This window comes from Colletotrichum abscissum (genome assembly GCF_030869225.1).
Source record: "Colletotrichum abscissum strain IMI 504890 chromosome Unknown Scaffold_71.1, whole genome shotgun sequence".
NCBI lineage: Eukaryota > Fungi > Ascomycota > Sordariomycetes > Glomerellales > Glomerellaceae > Colletotrichum > Colletotrichum abscissum.
In genome coordinates, this window is record NW_026850516.1 from 25,735 (window position 1) to 37,399 (window position 11,665).

An 11,665-nucleotide genomic window follows, 5' to 3' on the forward strand; every position below is an offset into this window, starting at 1 on the left:
TCAAGAACAGGCCGAAGAACGCCCACTCAGGGACTTCGTAATCCAGAGTTTCCGGGGCAATTCGACAGCAGTGACACAAAACAATTAGATCTTATCAACTCAGGAGTGCATTCCCCGTATTGCAGGGCGATCTGTTATCTTTCCCGCCCATGGGGGCGAGATCATTCTGTGGAGGTGGCCCGGCTTTCACCGGGCTACCGAACTGACGACAACCTCTGTCAAGGATGAGTCCAGTCCGTCTACCGCCATGTGGACCCTGAATCCATCTGACTCGCGCCTGTACGTTGATCTTTAAAAGTCAGGAACGTCAGACGCGTCGTGCCCTTCTTGCCCCTCGAGCCCTCCTTTCTCCGTTGGCTTCTTCCATCCCATCACTTCAACGACCTCCCCTCGGACTGCCTCTTGTCGTCCACCAATCGTCTTCAACTTCGCCGCGGTTGAAACACGTCTTCTCCCATCATGACGGACGCCATCTCCCACACGGCCGACCACGGCAACAACAAGTCCTCCAAGCACAAGGAGGACGGACCTGATGCCGAGATGGTTCAACCCCCTAACCCTTGGCCCGAGATGAACGACAACACCATGCTCGGCGAGACGAGCGACGAGATGAACAACGATCGCCTCAAGCAGATCGCTGCCCAGGGTAGCGCTCACTTCCACCGTCTGGGCTGGAAGCGCTTGGCAATCGTCACCATTGTCGAGGCCGTTGCCCTTGGTGCTCTCAGCTTGCCTTCCGCCTACCACACCCTCGGAATGTTCCCCGGCGTTTTCCTCACCATTACCATTGGCATGCTCTCGATTTTCACCAGCTACATCGTTGGCCAGGTCAAGCTGGCCCACCCGCACGTCGCCAACTATGCGGAAGCCGGAAGACTTCTCTTTGGTCGCTATGGACGCATCGGATACGAGATCTTCGGAGCTGCGCTTGTTCTTGAACTCGTCATGGTTGTTGGTTCTCACGCCTTGACTGGCAGCATTGCACTCGTCGATATCAACGGCGGTCACGTCTGCTCCATCGTCTTCTCGGCCGTGTCAGCCATCATTCTCCTGATTCTTGCTATCCCGCCCTCATTCACCGAGGTCGCTATCCTCGGTTACATCGACTTCGTCTCCATTCTGGCTGCCATCGGAATCACAGTCATCGCCACCGGCATTCAGGCCAACAGCGGCCCCGGCGGCCTTTCCGGCATCGAGTGGTCTGCCTGGCCCAGGGAGGGTGTGACCTTCTCTGAGGCCTTTGTTGCCGTGAGCAACATCATTTTCGCCTTCAGTTTCGCCATCGGTCAATTCTCTTTCATGGACGAGATGCATACGCCTACCGACTACATGAAGTCTATCTGGGCCTCTGGCTTCATTCAGATCGCCATTTATACCCTTACTGGCGCTCTTTGCTACGCCTTCATAGGCCCTTCGGTCCAATCCCCTGCCCTCCTCTCTGCCGGGCCTCTTATCTCGAAGATCGCCTTTGGAGTCGCTATTCCAGTCATTTTCATCTCCGGTTCTATCAACTCGACTGTCGCCCTGCGATACATTCACGGCCGCATGTACAAGAACTCTCACTTGAAGTACATCAACACTCCCATGGGTTGGGCCAGCTGGATCATCCTTGTTGTCGTGTTCACCATTATTGCGTGGGTGATTGCTGAGGCTATTCCCATCTTCTCCGACCTGCTCTCGTTGGCTTCGGCGCTGTTTGTTTCCGGATTCTCCTTTTACATTCCTGCCATCATGTGGTTCACCCTTCTCTGCAAGGGCAAATGGTTCGCGCGCGAGAACATCCTCATCAGTCTTGGCAGCATCTTGGCGTTCATCGTCGGAGCTGTCACATTGGTTGCCGGCACCTACTCAACTATCGTTGATATTGTAAGTTCAACAACTTCACTGTACCGTACGTCCAATGTACTAACACCGAAAAGATCGACGAGACAAGCTCTGGAAGCGCTCACAAGCCCTTTGCCTGCCGTTCGTCTTAGATTATGAAACCACCCTGTAAATAATTAATAGTTACACAAAGTCTGCAAGGACTAAAATACGAGATACCCACGGCTGAGAACGTTACATAAATGCACCAGAACTACTAAACTTGATTTGATGTCCGGTTACATTTATAAGTTTCAATTCGAAGCGTGACTTTGTTTCGCAGGCCGACTGCCACGCAATCACACTTGAATCAAGGAACGAGATCAAAATTTTGTAGGAAGCTTGCGTTCTCTGCCTTTCAAAAAGCTTGAATAAACAATTTATTCTAGAATTAAGACCTCATGAGTTCCTGACTCTACACTTTAACCCCTAGCATCCGGACGGATGTACAAACTGTAGTTACGTCTGTTGATTCCTAAGAATTGAAAACAACTCTGCTCTAGAGTAATTGACAGTGTTTCGGAGTTTGCTGCACACAACTAATGCTTTCTCTCAGTAGACTCTCATAGCTCACACTATTCCGATGTGTTTTAGGCCGGGGTCTTTACACAACCTGACGGTTGATCACCTAGTGCACTTCCGTCCCAAGATATTGGTCATGTCGTTGGTGCCTGTGAAGAAGAAAAGATGCCATTGATATATATTAAGAGGGTGCTCTTGCCATGGGTCTACGTGCCTTAGTTCGACGGAAACAAGCTATGGCTTCTAACCCTCAAACGAGGTTATAGACAAGGTTATCGCAGAGCGAAGGATCAGGTGGAAGACATCGATAGTATAATGTGGCTTGTTCCTGGAAAAGAAGGACCCAATGATGGGTCATACACATATGCCCGAAGAGTCGAGGTCTCGCATTGCAGTACGATACAGTCACATTGGGCAGCGCCAAGTGTAGCGCTGCGACAGGAACATGCTATCTGGAGAACTGAAATCTATCACGATAGGTAATGCTCGTTACCCCCGAATATAATACACGAGAACCGTAAGCTTTTATACCCTCTCATCCTCATTCTTGTCACTAGCAACAATAGGTGCCCCAACTGAGGTTGCACCACACAAAATGAATGGTCGCGGATTGATCGTATGTGGCCCTTTTTTCCCGGCTTTACAGGCGCAAAAGATCGACGTCAGGCTTCCAAGGAAAATATAGTACATGTAATTAGACATATCAAATAACAAAAATCCAGCCACAAAATGTTGAAGGCAATTCAAAGTCCGAGGTCACGGACACAACCTCCTCGGCCCCACTTACAGCCGAGGTGTAGACAAGCTCCCGGCCCATGCAATTGCATCACAAACCTTCCTAGGACCAACCAAAACCAAATCGGAAATCAGTTTGGAGACCAACACGTGTAGCACCAAGCTCCAAGGTTCTAGGTGGTGAGTTCAATTATTGTATTGGCATGAGGACAGGGTCTCCAGGGGAAGTAAGTATATTCACAAAAGAGACAACAAGGGTTCGAATCTTGACAGCCTACATGCATATTATGTGCTGATTGTATTAAATCTCCTGGAATCCATGTTCATAAAGGCAACATGGCAATGACTGCTAATTCACTTGTTAGCGCAAGCATGGCCGGCCTGCCCCACCTTCACATTCCTCAAACGCCAACCTCGGTTGTGAGCGGCCCCCCAATTCCCCAACCTGTTGGAGGCGCCGAGGCGGCGCGCCAACGCGACTAGGCGGCAACGATCTAGACAACGAAAGGACATAAACTCAGAGCCGACATCGCTTGATTACTGAACGTCTTATCAACAAAACCAGCGTCGTATTTCCGTCCAAACTTTGTGTGAACCACAGCAAGGATCTACCATATGACAGCTCAGGCCGAATTACTCAACATGTCACACGGTTCTATGGCCAGCACAATGCAGGAGCAAGTTGCGGTAGACGACCTGGGATCAGACCATTTCACCAGTCGCGTCGATCCCGCCCGCATGGGAAACAAGGCAAATATTGCCTACGGGGGTTGTACCATCAGTATCGGCGTTCAAGCGGCATGCAGCACTGTATCGCCCAAGTACCTGCTCTATTCGGCGACGGGCAACTACCTAGGCCCGGCGTTGACAGACCGCAAGCTCAAATGTGCCGTCCGACGAGTCCGCGATACGAGAACATTCGCTACGAGATTGGTCGAGATCAGCCAAGACCAGGACGATGGCAAATCCAGGCTCTGCATGATCATGCTAGCCGATTTCCAAGTGAAAGAAGAGGCTTCTCTTCTCGTGTACTCTGCGCCGCCATCAATGAGCTACTCACCGCCTGAGAAGTGTCTTACAACGCAGGAGGCCACTGAAGATAAGGTGCGGAGGGGCGTCGTGACAGAAAAGCTGGGGAATCTGTACCTGGCTACCTTTGGTTTCAACAACCGCTTCTTTGAGACCCGCGGCTGTCCGGAGACAGTTGCACCGAACAACCTCTACGGCATGGCCAAGACTGTCAAGACGCCCCAGGAAAGTCTCGACTTGACATCCAAGACATCAGCTGATTGGTTCCGCTGCCGCCATTCCCTGGAGCGACTCCAAGATCGGTTCTCTGCACTGGGGTTCATTCTGGACGCAGCTCTGTCCTTCATCCCCCTGACCCACAGCAGCAAGTTCCTGGATGACGCCGGCCCTTGCTCCTCACTAGACTTTGCGTTGAGGTTCTTCACTGGAGAAATCAACCTGGACAACTGGCACCTTAGAGAGATGAAGACTATCACTGGCAACGACGGCCGAACTTACACTGAAGCCCGACTTTGGGATCAACAAGGAAACATGGTCGCCACCATGAATCAGCAATCTATTATGCGGCCTCTGAAGAAGGACATTCAAGCCGCTCTCTAAAGGCTTCCAAGGCTTTAGCATTTTAGACGATACAGGAGTGCGGAGTTTGATGGGTTTCATTTCTTGTGGCGAAGCTTACTGCTAAATGGGATTGGATTTAGAATACTACTTATTAAACTTAACCCAAGAGAAGAGAGGGTTATGTGGCGTGAGCATATATTGTATCTAGAGACATTGCGTTGATCCAACCCTACACAATCATTTAGGGGCCACAGAACTTTTGATTCTTTCGATGCATTATAGATGACTTAAAGGCTGCAGAATACTTACCTCGCCGTGTATGCCAATGCGACTGGATGCTTACAATTCCCACGTGCCTACCTATCTTGTGAAGAGTAGCCCTCATGACCCTACTTTAGAAATTGAAGTGCCATCGTCAACCACTATTGTCCCCCAAAATACTAGCTTGATAATTGCCAAACAATCGAGATTTCTTTCGAGTGCTTTTCTGTCACGGATTCAATTTCGTAAGTGCTGCTCTCATCACTTGAGTATAACAACATGGACTTCGGAACCGTCATCGAATTTAGATCCATGACCTTGTCTCCAGAATTGCGTGATTCGAATCCAGAACTAGCATCTAATTACGTGGAAGTAGCTCCTCGATTACTGACTGGCCTGAATTACACTAGCTTAGGGAATCGATTAAGACAATGGATTGTATCCATGTCAGGTCAACTTACGTCATTGTCTCGTCTATTTCCCCGCTTCTGCTACGGATACTGCCGGTCTGAGGTCTCTGATGGGAACAGTCCATGGAAACAGCTTTCTAGCCGCACGAAAACGGTGCGATACGACACGGGTGGTCACTGTGCTATTTGTGCGCGCAACTCCGGCATATTTGTGAACGTGATATTCGAATTACCATTGAACCAAATCGATGCTGATCCTTACTTTTTGTTTCTAATCAACTTCGATAATAGGTCAGAAGCCTGTGACCTTGAGACAGTAGCGACGTACTAAGGTAGTTGGAGATGCTGATATTCTCTTCGCGACTTTGTTGAATGAAGCTCAAGTACCTGCCGCAGTGGCCTCGGCATATTATGTCGATATTGGGGTCGATCCGTGGTGATCTTCTGTTCGTCGAATCATTCTGCCATTCCGAGACTCGGCTTACATCGTCAAGTTTGTTCCAGTCGCGTTCAATTCTTGCTTCCTGGCAGAGATATTGATGTGCGAACTACAAGAGCCGGATCTAAAGGGTGTGATCGGCATGATACACGAGACCATACTTTCTGCATTCTTCCTACCTGTAGTAACCGGCCGGTTCTCTTTGGTAACAGTTCACGTTGCACTCGACGCCCCTGGACCGGAGGCTTGCATCTGTGGACCGTGACTGATCGACACACCATCACATGTAAAGAGTCGTTGTGATAGTTTCAACTTCGCTCAAGAAAAGTAAGGCTTCTTCTGGCGTAAGTCGTTTTTATCTTATGGCTTAGTAGTCTGAGCAAAGTGAGACAAGAGTGCGCATTCAACCACCTGGACGATCACTAGCGTTTCAACATGCCGCATCGAGGATCTCATTGGCGGCTACGTAATCTGGCATATCTCTATTCGTGAGGTTCATCGAGATCTAGTCCCCGCATTGGAGCCGAGAGAATGAGAAAAGGTGCGGCTACTATTACATCTCTCGTCTTTTGGAGACAACGATATCGATCTTGACGCAACTTCAGCGGTATGAAGTCGCCGAGGTTCCCTTGATACTAGCTTCACTGCTATCAGAGCACGCAGTATCATCCACAAATAACCCTGACCATCTCTATTAGATCACCGATTTCGGATCTCACAATGTCCAGAGTCCGTCCTTCTCTCCAAGATGTGTGCGAACAGTACACGTCTGGCGAGGATCGCAATACCCTAGAGAACATCGTCAGAGCCTTCCGTAGGCTTCAGCAACTTGATCCAAGTAACGAAGACTCCTTCTTCACTATCGCTGGATATCATGGAGAGCCATAGATAAATGAGAATCCTTATCCCGGCGGATCGACTTACGACGATTGGCAGAGAGGTTACTGCCAACATCAGACAGTATTGTTCCCCACTGGGCATCGAGCATACCTCCTTCAGCATGAAGACGCCATGCGTCGGGCTGTTCCCGATGCTCCAAGTCTAGCCCTGCCATTCCTGGACGAGTGCTGGCCCTTCGACCAGAACACTCCCCTCCTTTGGATCTTGACCACCCCGACTTTCGACCTTGATGGGGATAATACGAACCCACTCTACTCCTACAAGTTCCAGAAGGGAGTTGCAGACAACCACGGGAAGCCATCAGATGCCTAGCGTTACAGCAAATCAACGGGATCACAGACGGCTCGTTACCCGCTTGCCGGTGTCACTGGCTTGGACGAAATAGACCCCGCTTCGGATGCCAGAATTCTCAACGGCAATATTGCAGCTTGGCTGAGCGGAAAGATTCAGATTGACGGCAAGGCGTCGCCAACGTCAATCCCGGACACTGTCTCCATCGTCTCGAGATACAAGGCCAGTCTTGATGCCCCCAAATACACGCTGTTCTCCTGTTCTCGAACAAGGCTTCCAGGGGCGAGTGGCTTCATGATATGAAAGGCTCACTGAAGAGCAAGTTCCATACTTCTCTTGAAGACCCACACAACGCTGTTCATCTTGCCATCGGAGGGTTCTATCAAGATGGAGAAGAGAACGCTAAAACTGTTGAGGATGCCCATGGTGACATGGGAGAGAACGAAACCGCTAACTTCGACCCCATCTTCTTCCTTCACCATGCCTTCATTGACTATGTCTTCTGGACATGGCAAGTCAAGCACCGCCTTACCAAGCCGGGTAACCTGTCAGTGGAGCCCAACATCACAGCGGCAACACTCAGCGCAGGAAGCCCTGTTCTCCCTCCGGGAAGCAAGTTGGAGATGAGCAGTCCTCTTGCACCTTTCTTAAAGTCCGGATGCATCAACGACCCTGTGTTCTACACTTCAGACGACATCACCGACATCAATCAGTTGGGATACATGTATGGCGAGGGTTCCCTTGACCTTCTGACCAGTGGGCCCGTTCTGGGCGACCCTGAGCTTCCACTTGTCGCTGTCGCCCGCGTCAGTGGCATCAGCACCACGTTCCATGAGGGATCGTTTGTCATCCGTACCTCTGCCAAGCTTGCCGACGGTCGTGAGATTGAGATTGACCGCGACGCAATCCTCAGTCGATGGACTCTCGCAAATTGCAAGAACTGTCAGAAGAACAAGCTTGAGACGTATACTTACATCCCTTTTGGCGCGGATCTGATGAGGGCAATTGGAGCTGAGAATAAGGAGGACATCCATAGCAAGCTCACTGTCTCCGTCCAGACGCGCGGACAGAATGCACCAGTCAAGGACTCATTCAGTGCTCTGCAGCCTTTGATCAAAATCTTTTAAGCGTCTGCTGACTGGAAATTGTAATTTGGAATAAGTAGCACTGAAAATATACGGAGTTTTTCTCGATAGGCCACTCTCAATAGCTCACATATGACCAAATCTAAGAAGCGCAGATCTGAATTTCTTGACATATATACTGTAGTATTCTCATACCAGTACCAAGCTGAGTTGCCTTGCACTTCGGAGTCTGAGAGAGAACAGTCTTCACACTAGCAGCAAAGTACTCATAGATCAAATTTGAGGGTATCAACCAATACATTCTTCAAAGAAACACTATGCTAATACAGAGACTACGGAGACCCTAAACATCCAATCCAAGTCCCTCACACGTTGTGATGATGCCCTCCCTCGCACCTGGTGGTGAGGTACAAACCTGCAAGTTGAAAATGCATTTTGTGGTGCTGTCAACAGGCAGGATGTCTCCAAAGGGATACGTCAACTGCTTCCCTCCAGCAGCATCAACGCATTCAGCCACTTCCTTGGTGACAGTCTCTTTTTTCAACTGATACTTCTCAGTCAAGAGTTTCATAAGATCCTTGCGCCCAATAGAGTTCTTGTGATCCGAGCGCTGGATGAGAATGTACTGACGCCAGCGGCCATCAGGATCTTGCGAACAGAGCTCAGCTTCGGTATACTCTGTGCACTTTTCGGCAAATGGCTGCGAGCGCAGGACAAAGACCTTCTGGGCTTGCAGGGCAAGGCCAATCGTGTAGAGTTCCAAACTGCGCGTCATCTCCTTCTGCATGTCACCCTGGGTGATATTGCGGCTGGTTCCAAGGAACTTTCCGTCGCGGATGATCTGGAAAATACCTTCCGTGACGTTGACTTGTGCGTCGATGGTGGTCTGGAAGCTGGACGAAACGGCAGACTGCCAGTTTTGAACGACCTTGCCTAGGGAAGTGGCAACATTGCTCCAAGAGAGAAAGAGGTTGGTGGGCTCAGGGGCTTTGAGATTGGTGGAGATGAAGCTGGAGGTGCTGCCGACGGCGCCGGCAACGGTGCTGAGGGGACCCGTGAAGGGGATAATGGATAGCACGCCAGCAAAGACGCGGGTCATGGTCTTGAGGTCTGTGATATCGTCCTTGGGGTTCGGGTAGAAGTCTTGGACGATGCCCGGGAGGGTGAGGCTCAAGATGCTCGAGGCGAAGGTGATGGCAGTGTTGAGAGAGTTCATGTAGCTATTCCAGTTCTGAACGGCAACGAGAGCGTACCATCCGGGCAATTTGACCGGAGAACAGGGTTGGCCGGCATTGCAGAAGCTATCGAGGCCGCTATCCTGGGTATTAGTGTCCACATTTTGCAGACAACGTCATGGGTTGAGACTCACCAGAAGAAGTTGGGAGCGCCGAAGGAATTGGCAAAGTTTTGGACAGCGTTATGTTCTACCTTGCTGACGTTGAAGGTCGTCCATTCAGCAAGGAACTTCTCGATTTCGAGCGTCTTCCATGTGTCCTGGTTGAGAGCCTCAGTTTTGCAGTCTGCAGAACCGGTATCTTGTGGAACGGGGGTAGCGATAGCGCCAGTGTAGGCCAAGGCCAGAAGGAGTTGATTTGCTCTCATTATGAGAACTTCTTCGAGAAGCACTCGTAGTGACACACAGAGAAGATGTAGATTTCAAAGAAAAAATAAAGAATGTAAAGGGCAAAGGAATGAGCCCTGGTAAGCTAGAGCGAGTCGAGAGAGTGTATAGATGAGTTTGATGAGTGTAGCAAACCTGTTCTTCTCACTACAGCTGACCCTGAGATCTTATACACTCGAAAAGGCATCTTTCTGATACCTGAGAACAAGACCGACCTGCTCCTGAGCTGAAGACTGATCAGTCATCTTCCAGTCATGCATGAATTGGCTTGTAAGTTGGTGTGGTTCTCCACGTGCCGCCCGACTCGTGCTTAGTGGGCCCTTAACCTGGAACTACCCACGGGCTGCCATATCGATGCGCTTCTTAAGACGTCGAAGCATTAACGACAATGAGCAACAGGTACGTTTTGAAACAAGGGCTGCCCACTGTGTTTTCTTGTACACCGCTTAACAGCCCTCCGGATCTTTTCTGTATCCCAGGAAAGCGAAGTAGTTTATTTGAGTCTCCTTGTAAGGCCGGTGCGGAGACGGTCTCGCCAAGTCTTTAGCGGGTTCGTTCCAACTTCCATCAACACAGCCCTGCAAGTGGCATGAAATGGAGTCGTCCAGTCTAAAGATAGGATTGGTTTGGCTTTGATTGAAGGAGGATGCTTCTTTTCGCCCAGCTCGCTTACAGTCTAAGGAGCTTTGAGTTCTCATGAACCCAGATGTAACGTACGATGGATTCGAATATGAATGAATGCCACTCAAGGAAGTGTCAATGGCGCCTGACACGGCGTTCAATCACTTTTTCTGTCAGCGGCAAGGGGGAAATAGCGATGTCTTTCCTGCTCCTTCTTGACGCTGACGATACCTAGTATTTAGCTAATCTTTGGTTCTAGAAGCCGTATGCAGTATGGTCGGGAAGCATATATCGAAACTGACCGCTGACAAACCTCAGCTACACTCTGAATAGGATATGATACTTCTCAGCCATGATCACAGTCAGGCATGACCTTCCAAGAAGGACCCATATTCTGTCAGCTCAAAGTTCAGGCTATAATCTTTAATCATGCCAAAACCAGGGCCAAGAGGGGATCATAGAATGCCAAGCCAGCACCCAGTTCTAACGGCTGTGCATGCCCCTCTGACCGCCCAATTACCAGGTCTCAGGGGCACTGTCGATAGATATCGAAATGAAGTGGTCCCAACAGGGCAGCCTTCGGCCTGGCGACATCTAGTCGGTGCTATCGGTTCGCTTCGCGGTTGCTTGAAATCTTGGGTGCGAGCCGACCTGCCCTATTTTGTCAGCTCTGATAGGCAACTACTGACTCGTGAAAAACAGTTCAAATTGGATGAAGGTGTTCGCCGCCGGCTGTTTCATCCGCTTGTCAACTGAACGTTAGTAAGTGTGCCTGCCAAGGTGTAGCACCCGCTGCTCGCGTGTTCATCTCCTAGTTGGATCGAAAGAGAGTTGAATACGAGAATAACCAACATCTTTTAGTTCCGTCGAATGTGGGTGAAAGAACACGATCCCCCCGGCTCTTGTAGCCGAGAGGCACGCCAAGGCCACCAGCGGAGGTCTCGGCTATCATATGAAACGTGGCCAAGCTGCCGTAGACCCTACGAAGTTTTCTATTCTTTTCTGAGCTATTACTAAATTCAGATGAACTCACTATTTAGAACAAAGACTCCCAGAAACTTCGAAAATCCATCTGGCTTGTCTGCGTGGCATTCCCGACTACTGCCTTCTATGTAGCCTTTCAGCACTCTCTCTCCGGGCAACCGGGCAACGCGGTACTCCGAATGATCCGCGGTGGACCCACACCGGCCCGGCCTCCATCTTTCGGAAGTTTTTGCCGCGGGCAGCAGAAGTTTGTGGACGGTCCAGACCCCAGATTCCGAGTCAAGACTCGTGCACTGAGCAGTTGATCTCTACTCATGATGTCACGCTCGAGAATAGTAAGCCC

General features: G+C 50.1%; 4 protein-coding genes across 4 annotated transcripts; 3 read left to right on the forward strand and 1 right to left on the reverse strand.

The window, feature by feature from the left end:
- Window positions 1–459: 459 nt before the first annotated feature.
- Window positions 460–1,976, forward strand: CABS01_15643 (transmembrane amino acid transporter; the record flags this gene model as incomplete). The annotated part of the gene is made up of 2 exons (XM_060548977.1): window positions 460–1,866; window positions 1,920–1,976. The coding sequence occupies 2 exons, from the start codon at window positions 460–462 to the stop codon at window positions 1,974–1,976; spliced, it is 1,464 nt and encodes a 487-aa protein (XP_060391060.1).
- Window positions 1,977–3,735: 1,759 nt separating this feature from the next.
- CABS01_15644 (acyl-CoA thioesterase II) lies at window positions 3,736–4,749 on the forward strand (the record flags this gene model as incomplete). The annotated part of the gene is made up of 1 exon (XM_060548978.1): window positions 3,736–4,749. One exon carries the CDS (start codon window positions 3,736–3,738, stop codon window positions 4,747–4,749), a length of 1,014 nt encoding a protein of 337 aa, XP_060391061.1.
- Window positions 4,750–6,540: 1,791 nt separating this feature from the next.
- CABS01_15645 (uncharacterized protein) lies at window positions 6,541–8,138 on the forward strand (the record flags this gene model as incomplete). Its single annotated transcript, XM_060548979.1, has 4 exons — window positions 6,541–6,634; window positions 6,782–6,996; window positions 7,060–7,209; window positions 7,284–8,138. 4 exons carry the CDS (start codon window positions 6,541–6,543, stop codon window positions 8,136–8,138), a joined length of 1,314 nt encoding a protein of 437 aa, XP_060391062.1.
- Window positions 8,139–8,439: 301 nt separating this feature from the next.
- Window positions 8,440–9,698, reverse strand: CABS01_15646 (uncharacterized protein; the record flags this gene model as incomplete). The annotated part of the gene is made up of 2 exons (XM_060548980.1): window positions 8,440–9,409; window positions 9,466–9,698. The coding sequence occupies 2 exons, from the start codon at window positions 9,696–9,698 to the stop codon at window positions 8,440–8,442; spliced, it is 1,203 nt and encodes a 400-aa protein (XP_060391063.1).
- Window positions 9,699–11,665: the final 1,967 nt, after the last annotated feature.